Source organism: Oryctolagus cuniculus, chromosome 6 (genome assembly GCF_051225735.1).
Source record: "Oryctolagus cuniculus isolate XC-2025 breed Fujian yellow rabbit chromosome 6, ASM5122573v1, whole genome shotgun sequence".
Taxonomy (NCBI): Eukaryota; Metazoa; Chordata; class Mammalia; order Lagomorpha; family Leporidae; genus Oryctolagus; species Oryctolagus cuniculus.
Genome location: NC_142872.1, coordinates 84,342,570 through 84,360,095, shown reverse-complemented (window position 1 = coordinate 84,360,095; position 17,526 = coordinate 84,342,570). Strand labels below are relative to the sequence as shown.

Below are 17,526 nucleotides of genomic sequence, written 5' to 3'. Positions count from 1 at the left end.
GTCAAAAGCAGTCCCCAGAACTACTTAGGGAAATGGAAGCTTACTTTAAATAAGTACAGCCCACTAAAGTTTTAGATAGTTTGATAACTATTAAATTCATCTGAACTGTGACTGTTCTAATATACCTATTAAAGAATACAATTTATTAAATATTCTAAGATGAAACAAAATACATCATGAGAATATAAGTAAAATACAAATAACAACCTCCCAATTCTAAATGTGCTGAATTTTGAAAGCTACTTCACCACCAGCTATCAGCTAAAAGGAGTTAGTGGTCAGCTGGATTATTCCTTGAATAATCCAAGAAAAATAATTCTGGGAGCTAGCACTGTAACGTAATAGTTAAGCCTCTGCCTGCGGTGCTGGCATCCCATATGGGAGCCGGTTTAAGTCTCAGCTGTTCCACTTCTAATTGTAGTGGTCAGGGATAGCAGTGGAAGATGGCCCAAGTGCATGGGCCCCTGCACCTACTTAGGAGACCCAGAAGAAGCTCCAGGCTCCTGGCTTCGGATTAGCCCAGCTCTGGCCATTATAAGCGTTTGGGGAGTGAACCAGTGGATAGAAGACCTTTCTGTCTGTCTCTCCCTCTGTCTGTAACTCTGCCTCTCAAATAAATCTTTTTAAAAGAAAAAAGACAAAATTCTGTTCAGGACTAAAAGCAAACTATCAAAAGACACGGAGGAAACTTAAGTGCATATTACTAAGAGAAAGAAGCTAATGTGAAGAGGCTATACATATTGTATGACATTCCGGGAAAGATAAAATTGTAGAGATGGTTCAAAGATTGGTGGCTGCCAGGGGTTGAGAGGAGGGATGAATAGGCAGAACACAGAAGAATTTTAGAGAATGGGACTTTCCTGTAGATACTACATTGGTATATACATGTCTTTATGCATTCGTCTAAAGCCATGGAATACATGACACCAAGAGTGAACCTTAATGTAAAGTATGGACTTGGGGTAATAATTACACATGAAAGTTCATCAGATGTTAACAAATGTCCCACTCTGATGAGTATGCTGGCAATGGGGGAGGCTTTGAGTGTGTGGAAATAAGAGAGTATACTGCACTTTCTGCTCAATTTGGCTGTGAATCTCAGAATGCTTTAAAACACAGCTTGTTAATTTAAAATAATACAACTCTTTTTTACAGGAGTTATTGTTACAGAGAGACAGGCAGATCCTCCAACCACTGGTTCCCTCTTGATTGGCCACAACTGCCAGTGCAGGGTCAGGCCTAACCCAGGAGCCTAGAACTCCATCTGGCAGGGGCCCAAGAACATGAACTATGTTCCACTGCCTTTCCAGGCACACCAATTGGAAGCTGGATCAGAAGTGGAACAGCAAAGACTGAACCAGCACCCACATGGGATGCCCATGTCACAGGCAGTGGTAAAACCTGCTATGCCACAATGCAAGCCCTATTTTTATTCTTTCACTGCTATTGTTCTTACCTAAGGAATTCTGACAAGTATATAAAGCTCCCTGGAAATTTATTAAAATTTCATCATGTAACTTGTGAAAATAAAAGAAAGATGTAGCAACAGGGGCTTACCACTATAAATCATTAAATGCCAAAAATTTTAAATAATTTATTTTATCAGAAAACTTGAAAAAAGGAGAGAGTTGTCCCAAGGAACAGGCAGTGACTGCGAGAGCCTGTGTTTCTGTCACTTACAGAAAGTATGAGTAAAAGCCACAACTGTGAAGTCACTTCTGTCAAATTCTACTTACCACAGTAGGAAACTGATAAGCACTAGTTCTCTATTTCATTGTTTCTTAAAGCTTATTTTGCATAGGTAGAAGAACCACAGGCTCCTACTAGAATTTGGAATGAATGGGAAGGTTCAGACATGACATGCTAAAAGTCATGCCCAATGGCTCTTATAGTTACAAACTGCCAGTTCACTGCTGCAATTTAGCTTTGCTATGGTGTAAAATGAATAATACTTGCTTCCTCCATAATATCTTTTCAGAGGCATAACAAAAAAAAAGTATCATCCACTTTAGAAAACAAAGCCAAAAAATAGACTATTTTATTGTCTAAAATATGAATATTTTAAAATCCAGTGGAAATAAAGAACTATGTTCCCCACCCTATCTCCCTACCTCCTTACTCACCACCGTATCTCCTAACAGCTATTCTTCTGCTCTGAACATAAAAGACACTCTTAATAGAAATATCCATGTAATCTGCTTCTCCTTAAAGAAGTCAGCATGACTGACACTGCAGCCCTCTTTATTTCCAATCCAACACGTCAGTATCAACTTTTTCTACTTTCAAAATTCAAAGCTATGGTTAATTTAATTTCAATCCTATGGAAAGCTAGCAAAAAAGGAAAACAAAGGATAGATTATCCTTGCTTTTGTTACTGTCTGCAAATTCTTATCAGATAATGTACTGATGTTTTACTAATGGCTTAATGGTTATTCTAGAAAGCAAAACGTTTCAGATAAAAGCTTTTTAAAAAGAAAGCACTTGTTCAGATGAACTTTGGAGAAATACAAAACCACATTAAAAAGATACTGACAAACTATAAGTACTTAAAAGAAAGGAGGAACTGAACATTTAAGATGAATGAACAGACCACTTAAAACATCAAGGCAAAGCCTTGGTGACTGAACTAGATTCCAAAGAGTTTATGAACCACATTTTAATATTCATACTGGATCTACAATAGAAAATAACTGTTCATGATTCCCTTCACAAAACAATTTTCTCATCCACAGCTACAAGGTTAACCATCATAGCAACGTGTTACCATTCTCCTTGTTTGTTTTTCCTTTCACTCCAGTGAAGCCACACTTTTCCTAAAACATTGTCAGTTTGGTTACAAACTCTCACACATTTGTAATACACTTTTAACTCATTAATGAATTAAGAAATACATCTCACTTTACAGTAAACTGAAGTCAGAGCCTCAAGAAAAATGACCTTCATAATAAGGAGTTCTGAAATATTATAAAAACTCAAAAGGAAATTTTCTCATTTATCACACTAAAAAGATTTTAGGAATAATGGAGTTTGGTTTATCCTTTCAATTTAAAAGAATGAACAAAGCTGAAGAGATTCTGAGTTTGCAAGAGATCAAATTAAAAGCAAACTGTGAACAGAAGGGTTCATTACTCAGTTCAGTTTAATACCATATGCTAAAAATTTGCAAAATAGTAAGAATTGATTTCCACCCCCCACTTTTCTTCTTAAGCAAAAGCATCTATCCTCAGAGCTAACAACTACACAAGGGACTATGTAATACAACAGCACTGGAAATACTGTAACCTCTAATATAGTCACTTAGAGAATCAACAAGGGAAATCTCTGCTGCTTTTGTCCAACAGGAAACAAATCAGACTTTCTTGTGCTGTTATACTATTACTCTTCTAAAAGCAGCATAGTCTCTCCTACTGGCAATCTCAATATGGATGTGGAGAATTAAAGATTAGTCACACCTAAAGATTCAGAAGATAAAGGTACCAATTTTATACCAATTTATGAATATCTACTTAAATATATGTAGTTTTTTTAGTAAGAAAGAAGAAATTATCAATTCCCAACTTGACTCTCACTGGGATTAAACATGACAATAGGTCTGATCTGATTTCATCATCATTTAAAAAATCATCTATTATTTTTCACTTTATGTTTCTGTGTGGGAGCAAACTGTTGAAATCTTTTCTTAATGTATGCTAAACTGATCTTCTGTATATAAAGAGAATCGAAAATGAATCTTGATGTGATTGGAAGGGGAGAGGGAGTGGGAAAGGGGAGGGTTGCGGGTGGGAGGCACATTATGGGGGGGAAGCCATTGTAATCCATAAGCCGTACATTGGAAATTTATATTCATTAAATAACAGTGAAAAAAAAAAGAAAAAAAAAAGAAAATCAAGCTACCTTTGAAGAATTTAAGTGAAATTTTAAAGAAATAATATCCTATGCCTATTAGTTTGCTGTGAAATGACAAAGAAATGTCTAGCTTTTCTGTAACATTTTAGCCTACAATATAAGCGAACAAAAGGTTTATGAAGTATAAAAATGAACAAATACATCTGCTAGTTAAGTTTACTGCTTTACTTCTCCTTTAAGTAGAATGTATGCTATAATATATTCCTAAAAAAAAAAAAAAAAAAAAAAAAAAAGGCATACCTGAATTACTTTGTCTACCTTCAAGTCTTCAAGAGATGGATAGAGAGACATTTTTCCTGAATTATCTGGGGGGAAAAAAGCATATAATCAAATGTCATAGAAATTTAAATAGTATGCATAAACAAGAAACAACTTTTAACACAACAAGAAACATTTAAACTACAAAACATTTGAAAAAGAAAAAGGAACATCTAGGACTGACTGGGATTTCAGGGTTACCACACTACTTCTGGTAGAGGGTCTGGTGCTGTGGTGTAGCAGGTAAAGCTGCCGCTGGTAGTACCAGAATCCCATGTGGGCACCAGTTCAAGTCCTGGCTGCTCCACCTCAGATCCAGCTCTCTGCTATGGCCTGGGAAAGCAGAAGATAGGCCCCTGCACCTGCATGGGAGACCTGGAAGAAGTTCCTGGCTCCTGGCTTCGGATCAGCACAGCTCTGGCCATTGTGGCAAAATGGGGAGTGAACCAGAGGATAGAAGACTCCTCTCCTTCCTGCCCACCCATCCTTCCTCCCTCCCTCTCTCTGCCTCTCCTTCTCTCTGTGTAACTCTGACTTTCAAATAAATAAACCTTAAAAATGTGTGCATATAAGAGTCTTAAAAATAATTCACAGAAAAGGCATATTCTGGTGGTGGGGGGAGGAAGTCTGGTAGAATTTAGAATTCAGTAGTGACACTTATCCAGCCCTCTTTTTTGTTGGGAGGGTCTTTATTACTGACTCAATCTCCATCTTGGTTATTAGTCTGTTTTGGGGTCCTATGTATTCATGACTCAGTGTTGATAGATTGTGTGTGTCCACGAATTTATCCATTTCTTCCAGATTTTCCAATTTATTGGCATGTTGCTCTTTGTAGTAATTCCTGATGATTTTATATTTCTGTGGTATCCACTGGTATATCTCATTTTTTATCTCTGATTTTATTGATTTAGATTTCTTTGATTAGTTGGACCAACTGGGTAACAATTTTGCTTATGATTTTTGGTTTCAATTTTGCTTATTCTCTAATTTTAATTCTTTTCTCCTAGTAATTTTGAGTTTGGTTTGTTTTTCTAGGTCCTTGAGATGCATTGTTAGATCATTTACTTGATGTCTTTCCGATTTCTTGATGTAAGCACTAACTGCTATGAAGTTTTCTCTTAACACTGCTTTTGCTGTGTTCCATAAGTTTTGATATTTGGCATTGTTATCTTCATTTTTTTCTAAGCATTTTTTTCTTTCCCTTTTGATTTCTTCTATGACTCACTGTTCATTCAGGAGCATAGTGTTCAGTTTACATGTGCTTGTATATCTTCTAGAGATTCTTAAGTTGTTAATTTTTAGCTTCATTCCATTGTGGTCAGAAAAAAATACATGATATTACTTCAATTTTATTGAATTTGCTGAGCCTTGCTTTATGGCCTAGCATATGGTCTATCCTAGACAAAGTTCCATGCACTGATGAAACGCACATGTATTCTTCAGCTGAGGGATGCAAGTTACCTAAATAGGTCTTCAGATTTTTTCACTGACTTATCTTTTAAAGCTCTCACATCCTTTGTTATTTATACTTTTTGATGAAGGTTTTATTTTTTCCTAGGTTTTTCCCTCCTAGCACATAGAATCAATTTTATACACTGACCTTATACCACAGCCTTGCTGAAGTCATTACTACTTCAGGTTTTGTCTTTGTGGATTCATTAGCTCTATTTAGTAGTGTCAAGTAAGCAATGGCAACTTTTCCTTTGCCATTTGGATGTCTTTTAAATTTTTTAAAATGCAATGGTAAAATATACATAATATGAAATCCACCCTTAACAAATTTTCAAGTGTACAATACAGTACTGATAATCTTAAGCATACTGTGTAGAGCAGATTTCTAGAATGTTTTCATCTTGCATAACTGCAATTCTACATAAACTGAACAATTCTCCATTTCCCTGCCCTAAGTCCTAGTAATTACCATACTGCTTTTTCTTTCAATTAATCTACTACTTTAGATACCTGAAGTGGAATCATCCAGCACTTGTCCTTTTGTGACACACTTATGTCATTTAGTTGATATTCCCAAAGTTCATCCTTATTATATAAAGACTCATTCTTTTTCAAGGCTAACATTCCATTGTATGCATGTACACATGTATAGTATACACACACACATACACACTCATGTTATCACATTTTATCTATTCATCCACAGATGGATATAGATTGTTTTTAACCTCTTGGCTAGGTTATTGAAGCTGCAATGAACACAGGAGTGCTAGTACAAATAGCAAGACTTTGGAGTCTTGTTTAAAGTCTTCTGAATAAATCCTACTTGATCATAGTGAAGGATCCTTTCAATGAGCTGTTGAATTTGGCTAGCTATCACTGTACTGAAGATGTTTGCATCCATGATCATATAGGGCAACTGGCCTCTAGTTTTTCTCATGTTGTCTTTGGTATCAAGGTATGTTGGCCTTACGAGTTTTAGAAGTATCTCTTCATTTTCAGTTTTTTGCAAGAGTTTAAGAAGGACCAGTATCACTTTTTTAAAGGTTTGGTACATTTCTCTATTGAAGCCATTGGTGTAGGCTTTTCTGTGTTGAGAGGACTTTTAATATAATGTTCTTATTATAGGTTCATTCTGATTTTGTACTTCTTCATAATTCAATCTTGGCAGACTCTATGTTTCTTGGAATTTATCCACTTCTAGGTTTGTTTTTCTTTTGTAGTTACTTGAGGAGTAAGCTAGGTTATGAGATCTTTTTTTTTTCTTTTAATGGAGGTATAAATAGCCCTCCTGGAACTGCTTTTGCTGCATTTCCTAAGTTGTGGTATATAATCTGTTTCTGCTTAGCCGAAACTTTTTTCTAATTCCCCACTTATGTATTCCTTGACCCCCAAAATACTTGAGTGTGTTAATTATCACATATTTGAGAATTTTGCATTTTCTACTACTATAAGATTTCTAATTTCATTTTCTTATGATCAGAAAAGATATTTGGTATGAATTCAACAGTGTTAAATCTGTTATTACTTGTTTTGTCACCTGTATTCCAAAAAATCTTTCATGTGCATTTAAGAAATAAAAGCATATTCTGTGTAGCGTGGAATGTTCTATCTATATATGTCTTTAGATCCATTTGGTTGACAGTATTGTTCAAGTCTTCTCTTAGCTTGCTCATTATCTGCTGGATGTTTTTACCCATTACTGAAAATGTGATATTGAAATTTCCTACAATTGTGGTGCTCTTTCTCCCATAGGTTTTGTCAATATCTGTGACCTTAGTACATATAATAATCCTTTCTTCTTGTGAATTGACTCTTATCATTATATAATATCTTTCTTTGTCTTGTGACAGTTTTGACTTAACATTCCTATTCTCTCTGGTTACCACTTTCTGGAATATTAAATAATATTTTGCTGGCAGTTTGTTTTTAACATTTGGAGTATATTACTTCTCTTCTTTTTGGCCTGCAAAGTTTCTGCTGAGAAATCTGCTTATTGTGTTATGAATGTGCCCTCGTACAGGATGAGCCACTCTTCTCTTACAGTTTTCAAAATGCTCTTTTAGATTTGACCTTTTGATGACAGTGTGTCTCAGTGTGTGTGGATGACTTTGGATTGCTCCTATTGAGAGTTAATTGGGATTCTTGATTCCAGATATTGGGAAGTTTTAGGCTTTTCAAATAAGTTTTCTGCCCTTTTCTTTTTCCTCCTTCTGGAACTTCCATAATAGGTATACTGGTCCATTATACTGGTCCATGTTACTCCATTACTGTCCGCAACTGTCTTAACAGTATTCTTTTTGGTTCTATGACTGCATAATTTCAGTCATCTGTTTGACTGCCAATTATTTCTTCTGCTGAACAAGCATCTTGTTGAACTCCTCTAGTAAATCTTTTAGTCATTGCACTCTTCATCTCCAAAATTTCAGGTTCTTTTAAAAATTTTTTCCATCTTTTTGTTATTTTATTCATGAATTATTTTCCTAACCTAACTGCACATGTTTATAGTGGCTGGAAATCTTTGTGGATGAACTCAAATACCTGTTTCTTTAGGGATGATTCCTGGAAATTTTGCCAGGAAGCATAGGGCAGGTGGCCTAAAGGCCATGCGCCGTGGAGGCGCAGGGCAGTACAGTCCGCAATAGCAAAAGGCCAAAGAAAAGGGCTGGGCCCACCATGTCCCAGGCCTTTAATCCACTTCCAAAGGGGAGTTCTCATCATTCTTAAACGCAAAGCATTCCTTGAGGATTTTACTTACCTGGTTTCATTTCATTTCATCCAATGTGTTTCCAAGCATTAAAACATTTTTGCTACAACCTACAGGGAATGTGCTCCTGTGCCCCCTCATCTATGCAAAAGGTGCTTTGTCTGCCTGGAATGACCTTCACCATTCTCTATTTATCAAAATCCTAGTCAGCCTTGAGGCCTAACTCAAGAGCTGTTTCTTATGTCTGAAGAAATCTCCTCAATTTAGCAGTTTCACTGTGCCTTACATTGTAGCTAGATTAGGTTACTAACATTTAGGAGCAGAGATTTGCTCTTGACACCAGCTTCCTGCTAATATTCACCATGGAAGGAAGCAGGTGTTAGCTTAAGTAATTGGGTCTGCATTACCTATCTGGGAAACTCAAACTGAATTCCCAACTCCCAGTTTTGGTCTGACTTGGTCCAGACACTGCCTGTAGCAGGCATTTGGAGAGTGACCCACTGAAAGAAATCTTTCAAATAAGTCACTTTTTAAATATTTATTTATTTATTTGAGAGGCAGAGTTACAGAGAGAGGGAGAGACAGAGAGAGAGGTCTTCCATCTACTGGTTCACTCCCTAGATGGCCACTATGGCCAGAGCTGGGCCAATCTGAAGCCAGGAGCCAGGAACTTCCTCCAGGTCTCCAACGTGGGTGCAAGGGCCCAAGCACGTGGGCCATCTTCTATTGTTTTCCAAGGAGATCAGCAGGGAGCTGGATTGGAAGTGGAGCTGAGATTCAAGCTGAGACTTGAATCAGCCCGCAGATGGGATGCCAGTGCCACAGCACCAGCCCCAATAAATCAACTTTTAAATAATTTTTTAAAATATAGTGGCAAGATTCAAAAACCTAAGTCCTAGTCCTAGCTCTGCCACCAACTTAAGTTGCTCCCGAGGGTCTCAGTTTAATGCACGTTACATCAACAAAAAAATCTCTTCTGTGAGGCAAAAAAGTTTTGTCCTTTACATATCTGCTACTACAAGCTATACTACTCTAATTCAACAAAGCACTTGAACATTCTAGTCCCATAAATCATTTCCACATGAATGAAGTATATCAAACTATTCCCTTAAACAAAGTAACCTAATTAGCTTCAATTAACATAGACTAGGACACTGGCACAGATGTAGTAAAGAGCAGTATCCCAAAGTACTACCATATGGTATCAAAGTAAAAACAATCTTAAGGTCCTAAAACAGAGGTTCTTCAACTTTAAAGTACATAAGAATAATCTGGGAATATCATTAATAACACAGATTTATGAGTTCCAGAAGCAGACACTGAAATGGTATGCCTACAGTGGGGAAACACTAAGCCTGCGGTGGAGATCCAGGAAACCTATATATCTATAATAGATTTCCTATATAGAGATACAAATAGACATATAAATTCAAGGTCTAATGGATCCTTCTAACTTTTTTTCAGTTCCTTCTCTCTCCCTTCCCTACTCATCTCCTCCATCCCTTCCTTTCTTTTTATTGACAGGAAAGGCAGGGAGACAGAGAAAAATCTTCCATCCATTGATCCACTCCCCAAATACCCTCAAAAGCAGGGGGTAGGCCAGGCCAAAGTCAGCAGGCTTTGGGTCTTCCTTTGTAGTAGGCAGGTACAGAAATATTTAGAACGCCACCTGCTCCCTTCAATGGTACCCAATAACAGGAAGTTGGATCAGCAAACCAGGACTTGAGCCCAGACCCTCCAATGTGGTATATGGGCATTGTAAGTGTCATCTGCTGCACCAAATGTCTGCCCCTTGACTCCATAACTTTTAGTTTTTCTTAGAGATCTTTCAAAGAACAAAGAGGAAAAATATTTTGTAAAATATTCTTTTTTACAAATACCATATAATTGTAAGGTTCACAGAAGCTTTTATAATTCTAAGAGACATTATGAGATCTAGTGAACTTATTTCCCCTGTATCTTGAAACACCTTTGCTATTTCATCAATAAGGAATTATTTAATCATTATACACCCGTATTCTCAACTGTGTTAAAAATACTAAACTGAGAACAAAAATAGGGTCATTTATAATGATGATGCAATAGTAAAATAAATCTTCCTATTACAAGTCATTCAGTTTGTACTGCTTAAAGCAAGCAACCTTTGAAGAAGGTATAAAGCCTGGGGTGGGTGTTTGGCACAGCTGGTTGGGACACAATCACATTCTGCATGGGAGTGCCGGGGTTTGAGTCCAGGATCTACTTTGGATTCTAGTTTTCTGCTAATGTCCACCCTGATAGGCAGTGGAAATGCTCAAATAACTGGATCCCAGCCACCCATGTGAGAGACCTGAATTGGGTTTGTAGCTCCAAGCTTCAGTCTGACCCAACCCCAGCTTGCTATGGGCATATGGGGAGTTAACTAACAAATGGAAGATGTCTTTCTCTGCCTTTCAAACAAATTTTTAAAATTTTTTTAAAAGAAAGTATAAAGTCTGGAAAGATCACTTTCGTGGTCCTGGTTCTGGGAAGCCTTCACTGAACACAGTAGAAATTTGGGCTTTTATATTTTTCATTCACAATGGCAGAGAGAAGAAAACTAGAGGAAGATATTTATTAAATCAAACAATGAATGCAAAAAGTAATTATACTCTAGATTTTTTTTTTTTTTTGACAGGCAGAGTGGACAGTGAGAGAGAGAGAGACAGAGAGAAAGGTCTTCCTTTGCCGTCGGTTCACCCTCCAATGGCCACCGCGGCCGGCCCATTGCGCTGATCCGAAGCCAGGAGCCAGGTGCTTCTGGTCTCCCATGGGGTGCAGGGCCCAAGCACTTGGGCCATCCTCCACTGCACTCCCTGGCCACAGCAGAGAGCTGGCCTGGAAGAGGGGCAACCGGGACAGAATCCGGCACCCCGACCGAGACTAGAACCCGGTGTGCCGGCGCCGCTAGGTGGAGGTATACTCTAGATTTTTACAATGAGAAGATGGATCTCAGACTATGAGTTTTAGATGATATGCTAATTGAAATTCCCCAAACTTAAGCTTCAATGAGTAAACAATGTATCTCTAATTATAAAGAAATATATTTATTTACTTCAATTAGTCATCCATCAGGAAGGAATTTATCATGCAATATTTTGACACAATTCCTTGGGCATCCTGTCTTACTAAAAAGAAATTATAATCTCCTTACATCTCTTTTAGCTCTGTGCACAAAAATTTATGTGGTATGGGGGTGGCCAAATAAAGTCAAGTATGTAAACAAAGATAATTCGAAGAGTACTGTAATGCAGCAACATTTAAAACTTCATGGCATTTTCCTTCACTTGCATTTACAAAGCTGTAAATGAAAAGTCCTTGCAAGTACACAAAAAATGGTCATCTTCAACAAAATTATGAGCCATAAAATTTTTCAAGGGCCTCACATTTTGATAATGAAAGTGTGAAAATTACCAAACAGTAATGACAGCATCCATTAGATGTGTAATTTATAAGTCTGGAATCAGTATTGTGTTTTGATAATGCAAATCAAAACTGCTGAGAAGCTAGTACATACTAGAGCTGTACGAGGATAATTCAAAAAGCTTGTGGAAAATATAACCTTTTCATTCCTTTTTCCACAAACTTTGAAATATCCTATGTTTGATTTAATCTAAGATTATGTTTTTTAAATTTTTAAGATTTTATTTGAGAGGTAGAGTTACAGAGATTGAGAGGGAGAGACAGACAGAGAGGTCTTCCTTCCGTTGGTTCACTCCCCAAATGGCCGCAACGGGCGGAAGTCAGGAGCCAAGTGCTTCTTCCCGGTCTCCCACGCGGGTGCAGGGGCCCAAAGGCTGAGGCCATCCTCTGCTGCTCTCCCAGGCCATAGCAGAGAGCTGGATTGGAAGTGGAGCAACCGGGACTAGAACTGTCGCCCAAATGGGATACCGGTGCTGTAGGCGGAGGATTAACCTACTGTGCCACAGCGCCCGCCCCTAAGATTGTTTTAAATGAACACATGACAGCTGATGAGCAATCAGCGAACTCAAATTGCCCCTAAGATTGTTTTAAATGAACACATGACAGCTGATGAGCAATCAACGAACTCAAAAACGCTGGGGGCCAGCGCTGGCGCAGTAGGTTAATCCTCTGCCTGAGGCGCTGGAATCCTATATGGGTCCCGGTTCTAGTCCAGGCTGCTTCGCTTCCGACCCAGCTCTATGCTGTGGCCTGGGAAAGCAGAAGTTGACCCAAGTCCTTGAAACCCTGTCCGCGCCTGCGTGGGAGACTCGGAAGCAGCTCTGGCTCCTGGCTTCCGATCAGCTCAGCTCCAGCCATTGCGGCCATTCCGGGAGTGAACCAGTGTATGGAAGACCTTTCTCTCTGTCTCTCCCTCTCAGTCTGTAACTCTACCTCTCAAATAAATAATTAAAAAAAAATGCTGTCCATTTATCTTCAAAACCAAGAAAATTTAACATTTTTACAATTAAATTATCAAAATTTCTAAAACAGTATTATCTCCTTTCACTTAGACAAATTCATGAAATGGCATAAAAATGTAAAACGTGTTCACTGGCCTTAGACGGTAAAAAGTGATGATGATGATTTCTAGCATGCTGAGGGTAAGATTCAGTATAGTTCCCATTGGTATTGAGGAACACAGTTAACGAAGTCCTACACTTGGCCAAAAGGCAGAGAAGCAATACTTGATAAAGCCCTAAACAATCTTCCAGAGACTGTTTCCCAAACTTGGCCAATCATCAGATTAGAATCACCTGGGGCATTAGTTAAAAATAGCTTCCCAGGCTGACACAGATTTCATGGAATGGACTTAAGAACTCTTCTTTTTAACAAATATCCAGGGGGATTCTGCAGATCAGCCATTGAGCAATCCAGCCACAGGAAGTTCCCATTCTGACTTACAGGACTAGCAAAAACCCAGTTTAACAACACTTGCTGATGCAAGGCTTTGAGAAACACCTATGCATCACCAGTTTGGGGAGTGTAAAAAAAAAAACACACAATTTTCATGAACAATGGGTGCCCGGTATCTATGAAAATTATAAATTCAGATTCCCTCCCACCCGGTCATATAACTTCAAGTCTTCAGCCTAAATATACATTTGCACAAAGGAAGCAACATGCACAAAACTAAGAGTTCCAAAATACTTTGATTGGAAAATAAATGCATGATGTACAGCAGTATATAAAGTATTTTAATTGGCTCATTGAAAGGAAAGAAATATATTTGGACATTCGCCTGCACAGGAATAAAATCTCTGGACGAAATCCAAGAAACTGAAAACAGCGGACAGCCTATCATAAAGTAATACGGTTGGCTAGACGACACAAACAGGAGATTTTTAAACCGGATACTGTTTTAACTGTGGCAGTCCTGAGTCAGTGACTGCCTACCTCCTCAACGAGGAAATAAATTAAAAAAAAAAAAGTTGGCAGCACTTGGAAAGAAATAAATGACAATATAACTATCAGGTGTAGGAACTCTTTCAAAGTTGCTTGGGGGAGTCTTTTCACAGTCTTTTGGCATTTACCTTTAAAAAGTTCCCCAAACTCAAAAAAACAGGAAAAACAAATAGTTGAGTAACTCTTCATTTCAAAGAACTGTTTTAAGTACATTCAAGTGTCAACCATCAGCAAATTATTTCCCCTTCGTTCCTGATTTTTATAGTTTCTTATAATACCCAAAACAACTAAAATTAATGTTGCCAGAGTTAAATTTGAACTAGGATGAGGTGACCATTCACTTAACTTTTTAAACGTCATTTCCTTTTGTTTATTCTGTAACCCAAACCACTTGGTTTATGTACCCTTTAAGGCACTAAAGTTTACAGAGCTGAGTAACAGATTAGGTGAAAACAATTTTTTTTTCTATTTGCACTAAACTTCAAAATAGGAAACTGACCAGATTAGACAAATTTGAGTTCTCATTGATCACACAGACTTTTAGAAATCAATCTAATTAGAAGGCCTGCAGCTGCGTTTCGACTTTCCCTTTTTAATCCAACAGTTTTCTCTTTAAAACAAATGGATGTTTAAGAATTTGGTAAACTGAATGTACTTTCTAAGTAACGTCCTTAACGGGAAGAAAAAGAAAAAAAAACCTGGTAAATTTTTAAGCATAGAATACAGTCAAACCAGGTAACCCTAGAAGGTCCTTTCAAAAATCACACAACAGAAGACGCTAATGATTCCGTAATCCCAGCGCGGTGAAAGGAAAAAGTTTCCATATCCACACTGCCTGCACTTCCCCATTATTCCAAGGAAATCCCGAAACGAAAGCTCTGAGTCACCAGATCTCAAAGGAAATACGCGTGTTTCCTTCCGAACACACCCCACTGGAAACGTTCTTCCCTCGGCTCCAACTTCTCCAGCACCCGGCGCGGAGCCGCGACCGCTTCCCCACCCCCTCCACAAAGTCAAGGCTTCGCCCGCGGAACAAACACCGCCCTCTCCCCTCCCGGAGCCCGGGCGTTCCTGGCGAGCCACCGAGGAAGGTGACTGAGTACAGCCCCAGGAACGCCGAGCACCGGGAGGCTCCGTGCCCAGCGGCTCCTTCTTCACCCACCTCCGGAGCCCCTCTCTCGAGGAACAACAAGGGTCCAGAAACCCGTCCCGGAAAGAGAGCCCAGAGCCGCGCGGGGCTGCGGGCGCCGCCAAGAGCGGGGGCCTCGGGGTTCCGTCCACCCCACCCGCGGTCCGGCGGGACCCCGACTCCGACGGAGCGCGCCGCTCCCGAAACTTCCCTCCTCAGGCCCAGCTGGGGGCAGGGAAGGACGCGCAAGCCCCCCGAAGAGCGGGCGTCCTGCCTCCGCCGCCTCCCGAAAACCGCTGTGACGGGGGCGCTTTCCGTTAAGTGGCCCGAGCGGTCCACGTCCCTTGTCCCCCGAGCCCGAGGTGTCGCGCGGACGTCTCCCCCTCGTTCCCAAAAGCTGCTCACCTAGACCACAAGGACTCGCTCGCCGCCGCCGCCGCCGCCGCCTCGATCACTGATGCCGACTTCCGAGACCCGAGAAAACGAGAGCGGCGCGCGCCCGAGGACCGCCCGCCAGGCGCGTCACGGCACCGCCCCCCCCCCCACGGGGCCTCGGGCCCGCGCAGGCGCACGGCGCCGGGTCAGGTGATCCGGTCCCCGTGGAAACCGGATGGCGGGGGGTGGGGCGGGGCCATGGAAACGGGGGCGGAGCGTGGGGGGCTCTCTTCTGGGGTTCCAAGGGTCACAAACGTCTGGCCGCCCGCACCGCCCACCGTCGGGGGCGCCAGACTGCCCAGCGAGGATGCCCAGTCTGCCCTCTGCGGTCCCGTCGCCTTATGCTCAAGGAGACCTCGGGACCCGCTCACTGCGTGCGTTCCCCCGCCTGCGGTCACCTGGTTGGCTTCTAATACAAAGAGGTACCGAGAAGCCAGCCTTCCTCTTGGAAGGTTTTCCTTGCCCAGCTTCCGGCTTCCGTCACTGCTGTCCAGCAGTCACAGTACCCTGCTGGTAAACTCCTCCCAAGACCCTTTCTTAACTCCTGCCCCATTTATCTGGGTTTTTTGTTTGGGCTTTTATTACTTTTAACGTTTGTTGTTAAAGAGGTGTAATATTGTGCAATGATAGCTGTAGCCTAACACAAAAACTTAAAAACTAGCGTTTCTTGAGTGCTATGAGCTAGGCATTATTCCAAGAACTTAATGTATATAATCTTATTTAATCTTTACATCGAACTGTAAGATAGGTACCAACGACCCATTGCAGAGTAATCAGTTACTTTGAAATACCAGAGCCCTTGACAAAATATCATTAATTTACAAGAAGTTTATTGGTAACTAATAAAAATCTGGGCACAGAAGTGATGACCTGTAATAAAGTTGCCCTTGGGGAGCTTATAGTTTAGCTGATGTGAAAAACATTTAAAAACAATCACACAGTAGCTTGGGAAGGGAACACTTTTTTTTTTTAACATGATTGTGATAAAATTCCTAAGAACTGACTCATACACACAAGCTAATAAACAACTGTAGCAAAGCTGCAGGGTATGTTGCTGAACAACCCCGAAGTTGCTATAGAACCCCCAAACCTGGGTCCGCTTGCCTGATACGCAGAAAGCCAACCACTGACATTGGGGTGGCAGATGAAAATAGGTATGTACTGCTAAGTGCAGCGCGAGGAGCTGGACAAGCTGTTGCTCAATTTCCAGGCTCTCAAGCACTTAGAGGTGAAGGTTCTCGTAGACTGAAATTGGAGCTGAGAGGCGTATAATCAGCTCACATCCCAGTCCGCGGTTGGTCAGTGGCGCTCCTGACCTTCCTTTGATTAATCAGTGATGTCATGCTCTTTAGGGAGTTTATGAAGGCCAGGTGGGGTCATAGTAGGAGTTACCTTCTACCCCAGACCAGGAATTTCCCTAAACAAACCCCTCCGGACAATACTGGCCAACAGAGCTTTGCCTAGGTTCTCCAGTCCAGTGATTAGAGCCATGGAGCCAGCTATGTCATTCCCTCAATTCAGTGAATTCCTTTTGGTAAAGGACAGGCAAAGACACCTTTAGGCTGAGGAGACAGATGAGAAGTTGGGTAGCCAACTGGGGAGTTAACCAGCAGATGGAAGACCACTCTCTCTCTCTGTCTCTTCCTCCCTCTCTCTGTAACTCTGCCTTTCAAATAAACAAAATAAGTCATATTTAAAAAAAAAATAAGAAAAGTCAGTTAAAAACTGGGCAGTAGATCTGGCCAGATATCTCATCAGAGAAGATTCATAAATGTCAAATAGGTATGAGAGGTCTTCCAAAAGTTCATGGAAAAAGCATCTGATGCATTCTGGGAGCTGAAAGGTCGCAGTGACGACAGCACCAGGGAAGAGAAGGAATGTTTTCACATGACGCTGGAGAAGCAAGCAAGGCTGTGTGGAAGCTCCCAAAAAGAGTAACATGATAAGATTTTTGCATTTAAACTGTGGCTCATCACTGCTTGGAGGATAGATTGGATAGGAGGATATGATAGGAGTGTAGAGAAGTAGTTGGAGACTAATGTAGCAGTGCTGATGTCCATTACAGTGAACGAGTCCATTACAGGGGGGAGGAAGGAAATCAAAGACATTTTTTAAATATGAGGGTAAAGAATCAAAGAAACTGATGGTTGGTGGGATGTGGGTTAATTATAGAGAAGTATATAAAATGAGTATCAGGTTTCTGGCTTGGTCAAATGGGTGAATCTTAACACATTTGCTAAGGTAGAGAACTATA

The 17,526-nt window shown here is 40.3% G+C and overlaps 1 protein-coding gene across 8 annotated transcripts in view; it reads right to left on the bottom strand.

The window, feature by feature from the left end:
* Window positions 1–15,293, bottom strand: part of SDCBP (syndecan binding protein) — a 33,813-nt gene extending 18,520 nt beyond the window's left edge. For 4 of the 8 annotated variants that reach the window (XM_051844505.3, XM_051844506.3, XM_089335272.1 and 1 more), the window contains exons 1-2: window positions 15,243–15,293; window positions 4,147–4,211 (exon numbers count right to left, since the gene is read on the bottom strand). In XM_051844505.3, coding sequence (XP_051700465.1) covers window positions 4,147–4,197 — 51 coding nt within the window. In that variant the 5' untranslated portion in view covers window positions 4,198–4,211; window positions 15,243–15,293. Of the gene's footprint in view, window positions 1–4,146; window positions 4,212–14,595; window positions 14,701–14,870; window positions 15,003–15,242 lie in introns of those variants that run through there. The other 4 variants (XM_089335274.1, XM_089335271.1, XM_089335275.1 and 1 more) reach the window with 3 other exon arrangements.
* Between the last annotated feature and the right edge of the window lie 2,233 nt (window positions 15,294–17,526).